This window comes from Crinia signifera, chromosome 8 (assembly GCF_055691185.1).
Source record: "Crinia signifera chromosome 8, ASM5569118v1, whole genome shotgun sequence".
Classification (NCBI taxonomy): Eukaryota; Metazoa; Chordata; class Amphibia; order Anura; family Myobatrachidae; genus Crinia; species Crinia signifera.
This window is the reverse complement of record NC_139224.1, coordinates 164,544,851-164,559,779: the sequence shown is the minus strand read 5'-3', so window position 1 is coordinate 164,559,779 and position 14,929 is coordinate 164,544,851. Positions and strand designations below refer to the sequence as shown.

Sequence of the window (14,929 nt, the reverse complement as noted above, 5' to 3'; positions counted from 1 at the left end):
GCATCATGGCGAAGCGCAGCCGTAATTTGTATCCCATTGATTGATATACCCCTGAAGTGCATTTGTTTGCTGTCCTCTCAGATAGACAAGACAGAATCCGGTGTCTTGGAAACAAGGCATGCCATCCAGGACTGCAGGAAATCCGGCTGCTGAAAGCCAACTGTGCAGATTTTATGGAGATGGGAATCAAGTACAGACACCTGAGTCCTCCTTCTCCTGACATCGATTATATCCCTCTCCAGATAGAGCATCGCAGCCAGGACAGTAGGAAACAGCTGCAGGTCAGTGGCCAGGAGACTAACCTCATCAGGGAGAGATGTTCCCGGAGTACAGAACATTAATCACACTTATTATCACAATTGTTTTTGTTATATAGTGGGGGGAGCAGGGTCCCCAGCAGCACAGAGTATATCAGGAGATGAGTGATGTGTCAGTGAGGACAGGGCTGCATGTGACAGGGGCAGTGACATGATGTGAGGAGGGGAATGGGGGCAGCAGGAAGCCACAGACTGAGAGTTATATAGTGGGAGGAGCAGGTTATTCAGCAGCACAGAGTATATCAGGAGATGGGTGATGTGTCAGTAAGGACAGGGCTGCATGTGACAGGGGCAGTGACATGATGTGAGGAGGGAATGGAGGCAGCAGTAGGCCACAGACTGAGAGTTATATAGTGGGAGGAGCAGGTTATTCAGCAGCACAGAGTATATCAGGAGATGAGTGATGTGTCAGTGAGGACAGGGCTGCATGTGACAGGGGCAGTGACATGATGTGAGGAGGGGAATGGAGGCAGCAGGAAGCCACAGACTGAGAGTTATATAGTGGGAGGAGCAGGTTATTCAGCAGCACAGAGTATATCAGGAGATGAGTGATGTGTCAGTGAGGACAGGGCTGCATGTGACAGGAGCCGTGACATGATGTGATGAGAGGAATGGAGGCAGCAGTAGGCCACAGACTGAGAGTTATATAGTGGGGGGAGCAGGGTCTCCAGCAGCACAGAGTATATCAGGGGATGAGTGATGTGTCAGTGAGGACAGGGCTGCATGTGACAGGGGCAGTGACATGATGTGAGGAGGGGAATGGAGGCAGCAGGAAGCCACAGACTGAGAGTTATATAGTGTGAGGAGCAGGGTCCCCCAGCAGCACAGAGTATATCAGGAGATGGGTGATGTGTCAGTGAGGACAGGATTGCATGTGACAGGGGCGGTGGCATGATGTGAGGAGGGGAATGGTGGCAGCAGGAAGCCACAGACTGAGAGTTATATAGTGGGAGGAGCAGGGTCCCCAGCAGCACAGAGTATATCAGGAGATGAGTGATGTGTCAGTGAGGACAGGGCTGCATGTGACAGGGGCAGTGACATGATGTGAGGAGGGGAATGGAGGCAGCAGGAAGCCACAGGCTGAGAGTTATATAGTGGGAGGAGCAGGGTCCCCAGCAGCACAGAGTATATCAGGAGATGAGTGATGTGTCAGTGAGGACAGGGCTGCATGTGACAGGGGCAGTGACATGATGTGAGGAGGGGAATGGGGGCAGCAGGAAGCCACAGACTGAGAGTTATATATTGGGAGGAGCAGGGTCCCCAGCAGCACAGAGTATATCAGGAGTTATGACTTATTAGAATGGTTACATATTACCCTCAATGTCCAAATTTTTCTCCAGGCTCAAAACCTATGGATTCCTGTAAACATTTCCGGCGCGCTCCCGAACACGCCGCCACGTGCAGCTTTCATGCCCATGTTTATTTTGGAAATTGACCAGTTCATCCTCACCCCCCTGACCACAGCAACCCTCGACGCCGAAGATGATGAAACCCCAAAGAACAAGCTTATCTTTCAGATCACTAAGCCCCCGCCAGAGGGGTATATCACCCACGTGGATGACCAAACCAAAGCTATTACATCATTCACGTGGCAAGATCTGTACGACATAAAGATAGCCTATCAGCCACCAAACACCAGCCACTCCGAGAGACGTAACTATGAGGTGCGTGGTCGGCCATCTTAGCTGGGAATAGCGCTTCTGTAGAGTTATAGCGAAAGATTTACTAAAGTCTCTAAAAAATTTAAAGTGGTTGTGTTGCCCCTGGCAACCAGCTGTCATTTCTCTTTTGCATCCTAGAAGGTGATAGACTGACTGGTTACTATTGGAAACCCTACAAAGCCCAAGATAGATGTCGTTTGCTTGTAATTTGGGCCACATCCAGACTATGTACGACAGGACCCATTACTGCGCGTCTTGCCCCGATGAGATCTAACAAGAGCCAAACGTGCCATTTGGACTGATTACATTACATTGTTGGCTGTTATCCTCGCTGGGAAAGCAACTGATCTCTAGCCATTCAAATCAGGGCAGGGAACAGAGTCATTTGCATATGTTTACCCATAATCCCTAAGGTGACATTCAGTAGGATAATGTAACTTACTATAAGATAGTCATGGAGCTTTGAATACATACTGGGCCCTTACTGGGTGTAATGGGGCATACACACTGGGCGATTTTATCCCATTTTCTAAACAAAACTGTATGTTCAGATTGCTTTGAAATTGAGCACGGATCACTCTGTGTGTAGCCATAGATATTGACAATCTAGCCACTAGGGATGGCCATCGATAGTGTATAACTATGCAATGGATGACCATCCAATGTTTTTATATATTGATGGTCATCCATTTTCTTTGATTAATTTCCCTTGGGGAAAAAAGCAAAACGAAACTACAGTATTCGTTGAAGCTTGACAATTTGTAATCATCGATGGTCGAGGGCCATCCCTACTCCATTGATGACAAAAGTATTCAACATCGGCCATCGGTATTTCAAATCATCGATGGTCGATGGCCATCCCTACTAGCCCCTAGGAAGCACAAGGGCGATTTCTCTAGCATGTATTAGGGATGGCCTTCAATGCTATTGCCATCAATGGTTACCATTGATGGTAGCATACTATGCGATGAGTGGCCATCGATGGTTTTAACTAACTATTCCCTTTTTATTTGACTTACTGGCCTATGGGCCAATAATAACCTGGGGGTGGGGCTTCTCCCCCATTGATGGCATAACTATTCTACATCGGTCATAAATCATCAATGATTTTGAATCATCGATGGTCATTGGTAGGGATGGCCATTGGCGCTATTGCCATCGATTGTTGCATACTATGGGATTATGTGATGCTTTATCTATCGATGGCCATTGCTTGTCTTGGACTGACTGTCCCTTGGGCCAATCAAAATCTGGGGGCGTGGCTTCACATGTGTTGGGGGTGGAACTATGCTGAGCCATTGATGGAGGGAACCATCGCAAAAAACTATACTTCTAAAACTATTCTTATAAACCATCAATGAATTCGAATCATCGATAGTTGATGGCCATCTCTAGTCTGCCTTAGGGGGCCCGATCTATCAACAAGTGCTAACACTTGCCTTTGATAAATGGTGCTCCAGCCAATCAGCTCCCGAGTGTCATTTTTTTAAACACATAGCAGTTAAGAGCTAAACATATGACAATTGGGAGCTGATTGGCTGTTGCCCCATTTATGACCCACAATGAGTTTATCGTTGAATAATGAGCCACAATGTACTCACAGTAAGTAATTGGTCGCCCTGTCTGTGTTTGTAGGTCGAATTCCAAGTTATTGACAGTTATTTCCTGAGCAGTTCCCCAATAATGGTCCATTTCTCCATCAGAACCGCAGAAACCAACGCCCCCAGAGTCTCCTGGAATATGGGTATGTTCCCAGCATTGTACATTTCACATAGATATTATATTATAGGATCCATTTGTTTTTGTTTTGCTGTAGTGGAACTTATACCTCAGATGTGAGCTACTCTTTTATTCCGGAGAGAAATAGAGTTGGTACTGTGTAATGGTTAGCATTACTGCCTCACAGCGCTGTGGTCATGGGCTCTATCCCCACCATGTGTTATATATACGGGGCAGTACGGATGGTGTAATGGTTACATTACTGCCTCACAGTACTGAGGTCATGGGTTTTATCCCCACCATGTGTTATATATACGGGGCAGTACGGATGGTGTGATGGTTAGCATTACTGCCTCACAGCGCTGAGGTCATGGGTTCTATCCCCACCATGTGTTATATATACGGGGCAGTACGGATGGTGTAATGGTTAGCATTACTGCCTCACAGCACTGAGGTCATGGGTTTTATCCCCACCATGTGTTATATATACGGGGCAGTACGGATGGTGTAATGGTTAGCATTACTGCCTCACAGCGCTGAGGTCATGGGTTCTATCCCCACCATGTGTTATATATACGGGGCAGTACGGACGGTGTAATGGTTACATTACTGCCTCACAGCACTGAGGTCATGGGTTCTATCCCCACCATGTGTTATATATACAGGGCAGTACGGACGGTGTAATGGTTAGCATTACTGCCTCACAGCGCTGAGGTCATGGGTTCTATCCCCACCATGTGTTATATATACAGGGCAGTACGGACGGTGTAATGGTTACATTACTGCCTCACAGCACTGAGGTCATGGGTTCTATCCCCACCATGTGTTATATATACGCGGCAGTACGGACGGTGTAATGGTTAGCATTACTGCCTCACAGCACTGAGGCAGTGGGTTCTATTCCCACCATGGCCCTAACTGTGTGGAGTTTGTATATTCTCCCCAGGCTTGCATGGTTTTCCTCTCACAATCCAATGGTATCCGGACTCATGATAGATTAACTCTATAAGTCTACATAGACAGAAGGTGGATACAAGCAAAAGGGTCGACATGAGTTTTTCCTGAGTTTTTTGTTTAGACCAACTTGGTTCATTGTTTACCATCCAAAGTGAACATAGATTGAGAATATAATTGTGTGCCAAAGTGCATCGAGGCACCGTGCCCAAAGCATTGGGAGCGGAGCGAGCGCAGCTAGGGGAAGCAGTACACTTATGCGGTGTCCATGATGACATATGTCAACATAGAGACCAAAAAACATGAAAAGCCTGCATCGACCGTTTCAGTGTCGACCATGTCTATGTCAACATTGTGCTTGCGTAGACCTTCCGTCAATGTTGACATTGACTATGCCGACCATGTGACATTGACTATGCCGACTGAATACGGCAGTGATACTCAGTAGCAGCTCCAGAGGTGGAGGTCACAGCGCACTCCAAACCAACTGCCAGTGAGTCCAGGATGATGATGTTTGACAGCACTTGGGGTGGCAGTTGGTGTAGCTCCCCTATTTTGAATTGTGGACTGCACCCCACCTGTGGATCCGCCACTGGACAAATACAAAGGATGTGTAAATTCTCATCTGGCCGTTTGTGTCCGTGAGCAGAGATCCGTCAAACCAGCCCAACAGCTGGAGCAGTGTATCCAAACTGTCATATTAGAGCTGATTAGAGACATGCATGTAATATGTGTTGTCAATTCAACATTGCTGTGGGCTACAGCATCACTGCTGGAGGGTCCTGAATGACATGCAGCTCTCTCACATGTGCTTCAGACACCCGTTTCTGGTTATCACAATGTAATCTGCACTGCCTGCTGGGAACAGCCTTTAATATGGGCTTAATAAATGTGTGTGTGCATTCAGTAAGACCCTGTGTGTGATCACTATAATCTGATTAGTGACATACAGAGCTGAGATATGAAATCATTCCCTACTGTTTTACTGGTGTTTCATGTATGCGCTGTACATTTCCCAAGCACCGGCTGGTCTGTATCCCTGCACCGATTGCTCTTCACAGGGGACACATATTCTAGATATGCATTGACTCTGCTTCCTGCTGTTATGGGTGCCATGATTGCACTGTCATACTTCACTGGGATACGGTCGTATCGACAGTCATTAGGTCAACACCGTTGGGCCGACAGGTGGGAAGGTCGACAGGTGTCTAGGTCGACATGGGTGAAGTTCGACATGTGTCTAGGTCGACATGGGACAAGGTCGACATTGGTTTAGGTCGACATAGCGTTAGGTCATCATGGGTTTGGTCGACAGGTCGGAAGGTCAACATGTTTTTTTTTTATGTATTTTGAGCCGACATGTGCCGACAGGCGGTATTTCATGCCCTATCATCCACTAGGGCGTGGTGGGAGAATAAAATAGTGTGCCGAGTGCAGCGAGGCACCGTGCCCGAAGCATTGCGAGCGATGTGAGGGGCTGCGGTTGACTTCTAACTGTGTTCATGTCGACTGTTTCGACATTCGGGTAAAAAAAACGGTAAAAAAAACCATGTCGACCTTCCGACCTGTTGACCTAATGCTATATCGACCTAAACCCATGTTGACCTTGCCACCTGTCAACCTTCACCCATGTCAAATTAGAATTAGGGTCATTTGGTCAAAGTTTTTTAAGTATGGTGGGTGTCCCTTCTACCTAGGTATGGTATATGAAGGAAAACCCTTAGGGGCGCAGTAAACTCGAGCAGCCTGACTCAGTAGCAACTGCAAATTATCAGGCATATCAAACCTGAAAGAAAATAACCAAAGGGTTGCAAAAAGAAACATGCCGCGCTTAATGAAAAATTCTCAGATTCATTGGATTGACTTTACAGAATTTTATAATAAAATCGAATGACCATTTAATAAGCCATTAGGCTAAACATATTAATATTATGTGAATAAAAATAAAAATCAATTAAAATACATTGATGCAAGCGATTTTGGCAAGGTATTAACTTTTAAAACTCTGTCCTCACTGTCCGTTCCTATGTGCACCTGGAAATAATTTGGACTATTGTCAGAGTAGATATTATTACCGTCCACCTTGTTGGATTTTTAGGGTTATGGATTCTAGATGAAATAAGGAATCTCCTTTAATGGTCCAGAGTCCCTTTTGTATATCCAGTGAAGGCGTGGGAGACACCACTGATGTCGGGGGGTGTAAAGGAATTTCCAGTCCGTCCAGGGTGGTTCGGGCAGATTCAGGAGTCAAAGTGCTGCTGGAGCTTTGAGTCCACCTACGCGTTTCGCTGTAAAACTTTGTCAAAGGTAGCATGGCTAGTGGAAAACTATCCCATGACCTGATATTTATACCCCTGCCAATGGTATCAATTGTTTACACATGGAGGTTGTTAGTCAATCCAATCATATAAAAAATGTCTCAAAACAATCTATACTGTATATATGAAAATCGATATGTGTATGTGTGTATGTTCCCTATGGACTCCAAAACGACCTGACCGATTTTTATGACATTTTCAGGAAATCTTCAGATAAGCCCAGCGGGTGATCCTGTGAAGTTTGGTAGCGATCGGATCAACAGACTTTTTGGGGGGGTTTTGGCAATTGATTGATCGCGCCACGAATGAGATTTTGGGTGAGATTTAATAGGATGAGAGATTCAGAAAGTGAGAGATTTGGTAAGAAATCTCCAGTTTTTTTAAAGCGGCAATCATTTACACTGCAAAATCAAACTGGTTTTGCAGTGTAAATAATTGTCGCTTTAAAAAAACTGGAGATTTCTCACCAAATCTCTCACTTTCTGAATCTCTCATCCTATTAAATCTCACCCTTTGTTCCTGCCGAACTTCTGTCAAATGCAACTCAATATTCAAGCCGTTGTTGACAACGTATTCCCAAATCTAACAACCAACTACAAAAATCCGGATTGGCTGTGCGAACATGCAATTTTGGCACCAAAAAATGATGATGTCAACAAGCTCAATGAGCAAATTCAATTGAAACTGCCCGGCAAAACAGTCACATACAAATCGATCGACACAGTAATGGACGAAGAACAAGCCGTCAATTATCCGATTAAATTTTTGAATTAATTGGAACCACCCGGAATGCCACCGCACGGATCAACATTGAAGGTTGGATCACCGGTGATGCTTATTCGCAACTTAAAGGCACCAAAGTTGCGCAAGGGAACCAGATTGACCATCGGCCCTGTACCTATAGATATCTGCTAAAACTTTGTCACATGACCGCTCCCATCCATCCACCAGAAGTCATCTGGCTATAGATAGTTAGTGCTTCCCGTGTGAAGCCGGGGCGGGTCGCTAGTTGTATATAATGGTGAGGAGGAGGCAAATAAATAAACGTATGCTTATATATATAAATAGGTACAAAAATCACTTTAATTCAAGATTCTATACCATTATATACAATTGTTTTGAGAATTCTTTTATATGATTGGATTGGTGGACGGTAATTATATCTACTCTGACGATAACAGAGTCGGTCCAAATTATTTCCAGGTGCACATAGGAACGGACAGTGAGGACAGAGTTTTAAAGCTAAATACCTTGCCAAAATCGCTTTCATCAATGTATTTTAATTGATTTTTTATTCACATTATATTAATATGTTTAGCCCAATGGCTTATTAAATGGTCATTCGATGTTATTATAAAATGATGTCAAGTCAATCCAACGAGTTTGAGAATGTCGACACTGGGAATGTCGAGAGTCAAAAGGTCGACATGAGTTTTTCACCTTTTTTATGTCAACCCATTGCTTGTGTCGACCTAATGCAAGTAGTTCTTTTCACAACCAATAGCCGTGTCTTCCTAATTACTGTCGACACCCCTACCCACTATCATCTCCATAAAGTATGAGCAATATTATCATTTATTAAAGAGTTCCGGATGGTTTTTCACCTCCACGCAGCTGGTTCCTGCACGCCGCCAGTCCAGGCTTTGCCATTGTCGCTTCCCTCTGTGCTCCTCAGCCATGCATGTATAGCAGCAGGCGGGTTGTCCTGGAATATAACACAGAGTGGCTGGGGTCTGATAGAACTACTGTGGAAAGCACATTGGGATGTGTTGTGTTCCAGCAACAGAGAAATCATCGGTACTTGTGAGTTATCCGGGCTGCCGATTTGGTCCTTAAGTTTGGTTAACTTAAGGACACCCGACCGACGCGATGCCCACGATTTAGCTCCAAATCGGGGGCATTGCGTCGGTCGTGGCCGTTATAAGGGGCCGCGACGCGATGCCCCCGATTTCCCATAGACAGTAATGTTAAAAGACACGATATCGGGGGCATCGCGTCGGTCGTGGCCGTTATAAGGGGCCGCGACGCGATGCCCACGATTTCCCATAGACAGTAATGTTAAAAGACACGATGGACCCGATTTCCCATAGACAGTAATGTTAAAAGACGCGATGGACCCGATTTCCCATAGACAGCAATGTTAAAATAAAATTACAATGTGAAATTGGGCAATATGTTTTTAAAAAAAATGTTTCATGGCCCCCCACCACCGTTAACGCCACCCCACTATTGACGCCAACCCGAAGCGTGGCGAGCGCAGCGAGCCCGCGAGGGGCGGCGGTACGCGTCCTCCGACCTTTTCATGCCCTACTATCCACTAGGGCGTGGAGTGAGAATAGAATAGTGTGGCGAGCGCAGCGAGCCACCGAGCCCGAAGCGTGGCGAGCGCAGCGGACACCTGTGAAGCCCGCAAGGGCACGCGGATACCTGTGAAGGTGTCCGCGTCCCCTCGCGGGGCTCGCTGCGCTCGCCACGCTTCGGGCTCGGTGGCTCGCTGCACTCGCCACACTATTCTATTCTCACTCCACGCCCTAGTGGATAGTAGGGCATGAAAAGGTCGGAGGACGCGTACCGCCGCCGCTCGCCACGCTTCGGGTTGGCGTCAATAGCGTGGTGGCGTTAACGGTGGTGGGGGGCCATGAAACATTTTTTTTAAAAACATATTGCCCAATTTCACATTGTAATTTTATTTTAACATTGCTGTCTATGGGAAATCGGGTCCATCGCGTCTTTTAACATTACTGTCTATGGGAAATCGGGTCCATCGCGTCTTTTAACATTACTGTCTATGGGAAATCGTGTCGGAAATCGGGTCCATCGTGTCTTTTAACATTACTGTCTATGGGAAATCGTGGGCATCGCGTCGCGGCTCCTTATAACGGCCACGACCGACGCGATGCCCACGATTTCGGGCGCGATGAAAAAATCGGCAGCCCGGATAACTCACAAGTACCAAATCAACAAATCTTCCTCATGATATGAAAACCACATATGCATGAAAGAAGCAAAGGACGTTTGCTTAGTTAAGGGGTATTGCACATGGGGCGATTTTGGAGGGGCGATGGGCGGCGTTAATGGTCTTGCTAGGTAGCAAACGACTGCAGCCTAGCGAGCCAACCTGAATCACCCCAATAGTCTTTTTGTTTCCATGATTTGTTAGTACACATGGGGAAGTGTATCAAGCTTCGGAGAAAGATAAAGTAGAGAATTTGCCCGAAGCAACCAATCGAGTTTTAACTGTCATTTCATAGACTGGGCTAGATAAACGACAGAAGCCGATTGGTTGCTTTGGGTAGATTCTCCACTGTATAGCTATCCAAGGCTTGAGACATCTCCCCCACAGTATGAAACAATTGTATTCCTTAGTCCTTTGTATTTATGCTGTATACATTGTTACTGACATTGTAATTAATGATGATCACTAATGACCATATACCACAGGTCTGACCTTGCTGGAGGGACAGTCGCGTTCTATAACCTGGGATGTTTTTCAGATTGTGGATAATGATAATATTAACGCCGTTCGGCTGATTACTGTAGATGGGCTACACCACGGACGTCTCACAGTCAGAGGTAACACCTTCCTCATTGTTATTATCGATTTGTGCTTCAGACATATAACTAGATTTAATATCAAGAGAATAGAGTGTGTAATGAGTTACATTTGCAAATCTGCGCAGAACTTGTATGCGTAGTCAGGGTCGGACTGGCCCACCGGACATAAGGGGAAATTCCCAGTGGGCACTTTTTCCTGAGGTCCCTCCCTCTTTTCTAGGAGTCAGGTTCCAGACTGTGTATAGAAGCTACACCCAGATTTGTTCTCCTGCCAATCAGAGTAGGCAGCCATGACACACCCCCGTGCCCTCCTCTTGTTGACTGTGGGCTTTAGCGTTATCAAACCAATTCCTGCCTGCGATTGGAATTCATTCGCTAACCTACAATTAATTCATCCCAGTGTCAAAAATGGGTGTGGTCATGTGTCATAAGGGGGCATGGTCACACACAACTAGGGGAGTGGCTACATGACATAGGGGTGTGGTTACATTATGCTACACACCATGTGGACATAGACTCAGCACTTGCGGTGCCGTCCCTTGGGCTTGTGTTATATGCGATACCGGAACCATATTTCTTAATAGAACGCGATACCACCAGACTTGACTACAGTATATTTACTGCTGTGCATTGCTGTTCCCGGTCTGTTACATTATCATGCATGGTATAATTTCTATATATATATTCTTAGGGCCTGGACATTCACTCTTTCAAGGGTAGCCACACCTCTGTGATGGCTGGCCACACCCACTATGATGCCTAGCCACACCCCTTAACATGGGTCCCTACCAGTGTATCCTCCCGGAGGGATTTTCCTGGACGAGTTAGGCGCTGGGTGCACCATTTGGCACAAGACTGGATTTGCAGGTCTCATTGCTATTTTCCATTCATTAGTTGTTCTTTTTCCCACAGGAGGGAAGGCGTTCATATTCAGTGTACAGGAAATCCGCGAGGGCCTTCTACGCTACCATCACGACGACAGTGACACCACTAAGGATTTTATCATCTTCCGGATTTTCGATGGAAAACACAGCATTCGGCACAAATTTCACATAAACATCCTTCCCAAAGATGACAGCCCCCCATTTCTAGTGAACAACATTGGGATTGAGCTAGTGGAAGGAGCCTCCGTGTTTGTAGAGAGAGACATGTTGATGGCGTCAGATTCGGACTCCAGTGATGACTACATCTTGTACAATGTCACACGCTCGCCTGCAGCGGGGGAGCTGGTGAAGAAATATTCCGCGGAGAGCTCTGGTAAGTTAATCAGCTGCCACTCTCTTTGTGTGACCTCAACCAGCCATTACAATAGCTACTTTTATCAGCTGCAAAACTGGACATTGGTTGGCAGGGCTGTAACTAGTGTGGTGCCAGTGGTGCTTGACAGACAGAACATATGGCGTGCATATGCTCTGTGGGTGAAGAACCAGCCAGCAGGACCCATAACGACACTCGCACCGCTACTGGTGTGCGCCTGGCTCCTTCTCGGTTGGACATACACTGCTACAAACATTACAGCAGGCCAATATGCTCCACCCTCCATGGCTCTGCCCACTCCTGGCTCCACCCCTCCTAGGAGGGGGGTGATTACATTGGGCAGTATGGATCTTGTACAGCACTGAGTTCATGGGTTCGATTCCCACCATGGCCATAATTATGAGACTTTAGAAATATTTTTGATAATTTTGAAAGGCTAAAACAATTACGAATACAAATAAAATATGTAGGAATGATTTTTAAAAATAAACCCTTCTGTAATTGTAGGAGCTCCGGTATCCACGTTCCTGCAGCGAGACCTGTTCCGTGGGCTGATTTATTACAACCACTTTGGTGGAGAGATCTTCCAGGACTCCTTTGAGTTCGTGTTGTCAGACAGTCATGAGCCCCCAAACTATTCAGAGACGAACGTGAGTCACATTACTGTCCAGTTCTGCTTTACTGGGATATCCAAAAAATATCATTGGGTGGGTTTATGATGAGATGATTCAGTAATCAGCCCCCAATTGCCGCTCTGCAGCATGAATATTAGTCAACCCCCTGCCTCTGACGCGTTTCAGTGACATCTCCATTGTAATGACATTGATCAGGCGCTAGGGGGGGATGGGATAGGAAAACAATAAGGGGCAGACCGTGAGACAATTGGGGTAGGGATCACGTAGGGGGGGTTGGTTTATGAGATTGGGACGAAAAGGTAGAGATAAAGAGAGGTAGTAATGCAATTCAATGAGAAGGGTTATAAATAAAGATAAATAGAAAAAATGAAAAAAAAATGAAAAAATGAAAAAAATAAAAATAATAATAAAAATAAAAATAAAATAAAAGTTGACCAAATATGTTTACACTCTTTCTGTGAGTAGGTAGAAGCAGTCCATGTTTTAGGGAGGTTGAATAAGCTTGCCCTGCACTATTCTGACGGCTATGCCGCTTGCTGCGGTTTTGCAAACTTACGGGACTCCGGAGCGTACAGCTGGTGACGTCACCTGCCGGCTTCTTCGTTTGCGGCTCTGCGGTATCGTCTGGCAGGGGGTTGCTTCTCCTCTTCTGCTGGGGGGGCTTCTTGTGCTTTAATAGCTACAAACATCCTTGACAAAGCACCTTGCGTGTGAAACGCGTTTGATTAAAGCACAAGAAGCCCCCCAGCAGAAGAGGAGAAGCAACCCCCTGCCAGACGATTAAAGCACAAGAAGCCTCCCAGCAGAAGAGGAGAAGCAACCCCCTGCCAGACGATACCGCAGAGCCGCAAACGAAGAAGCCGGCAGGTGACGTCACCAGCTGTACGCTCCGGAGTCCCGTAAGTTTGCAAAGCCGCAGCAAGCGGCATAGCCGTCAGAATAGTGCAGGGCAAGCTTATTCAACCTCCCTAAAACATGGACTGCTTCTACCTACTCACAGAAAGAGTGTAAACATATTTGGTCAACTTTTATTTTATTTTTATTATAATTTTTATTTTTATTTTATTATAATTTTTTTTTTTTTCATTTTTTTATTTTTTTTAATTTTTTCTATTTATCTTTATTTATAACCCTTCTCATTGAATTGCATTACTACCTCTCTTTATCTCTACCTTTTCGTCCCAATCTCATAAACCAACCCCCCCTACATGATCCCTACCCCAATTGTCTCACGGTCTGCCCCTTATTGTTTTCCTATCCCATCCCCCCCTAGCGCCTGATCAATGCTGTGCATCTGCACAACATATATACCCAACTAAAGTTTTCCAATCAGGCTGCTCCTACCCACGAGCGCAAATCCTATAAAAAGGATTCCATCCTTTTACAAACCCATCCATTGTAATGACGTTTATGTGGTTGTGGTTCTAGACTGTTGTCATCAACATTTCCCCGGTGAAGGATCTGCTGCCAAAAGAGGCCGAACTGACTACAAGACACCTTACTGCAAAGGAGAATGAGATCACGCGGATCACCAACCAACATCTTCATTTCACCGACACCGAATCTCCGGAGAGTCAGATCCTGTACACCCTCACCAAACCCTGCTACTCTCCAACGTCTCCAGGGTATGAGTGGGGATAAATTTATTAAAGAGATATTTTTAGTTTACACTGTATGTTACGGCTAGTGTCATATTTATGGGTGATGTTGTTGTCCGCTAAATTGGAAATGGTTCAAGAGTCATTAATGCCAAATAAAATAAACTAATTTTGAAGGTATTTTCCAGAATATATTTAGTAGGGAGGAATGTTAGAGGTCCACATTTACTAACACATCTTGTAGGTAGCAATTTTTAGGTTGAACTTCTTTAGCCAGCCTGTCAAAGCATTTGTGACCAAATATTCACCCCAAACATCTGCCGTTTAAATCGGTCTCTTCTGTCCTCTCAACTCCCCCTCCCTGCTCTTACCCTTTCTGCAGGATATTTTGGACAAACTTCCAGCTCCCAACCTAGCCACCTCACACCCCTTAATCTGATTGTACTTGGAGATGGCCATGGAAAATCAATGGTCAACAATCATTGATGGCTATCCACCAATTGTATATGGTTTTGACATTGATGGCAGAGAGCCAATGGTTCTCCACCATCAATGACATTTCTTACTGTACAGGGACATGGAGCCTAGGCCAACCCAACAGTGTGACCAGTTAAGCCTCCCTTAAATCTGATTGGCCCACTTTCCTGTCAGTAATAGAAAAGGGATGACCATTTCTGGGCTAAACCATTAAATGTTTACCATTGATGGCTGAATACCATTGGATTCAACCACCAATGGTGCCATCAGTAGTGACCATCAATGGAAGGCATGACGATGGCCAACCCTACTTGGATTGTTCCTTCACTCGTAGGGACTTGTAGGGAGGATGGTGGAATGTGCGTGCCTCCCTCTACTACTGTATATAATGGTAAAACCACATACAGTACTGTAGCAGCTGTCACATATATTTATAAA

At 45.6% G+C, this 14,929-nt stretch overlaps 1 protein-coding gene across 1 annotated transcript in view; it reads left to right on the top strand.

Annotated features, from left to right (window-relative positions):
* The window catches only part of LOC146027319 (FRAS1-related extracellular matrix protein 1-like), a 110,796-nt gene that overhangs the window by 21,017 nt on the left and 74,850 nt on the right, over window positions 1-14,929 (top strand). The window contains exons 5-11 of the mRNA XM_083158250.1: window positions 82-281; window positions 1,658-1,981; window positions 3,614-3,722; window positions 10,411-10,542; window positions 11,437-11,781; window positions 12,289-12,431; window positions 13,845-14,041. Coding sequence (XP_083014376.1) covers window positions 82-281; window positions 1,658-1,981; window positions 3,614-3,722; window positions 10,411-10,542; window positions 11,437-11,781; window positions 12,289-12,431; window positions 13,845-14,041 — 1,450 coding nt within the window. The remainder of the gene's footprint in view (window positions 1-81; window positions 282-1,657; window positions 1,982-3,613; window positions 3,723-10,410; window positions 10,543-11,436; window positions 11,782-12,288; window positions 12,432-13,844; window positions 14,042-14,929) is intronic.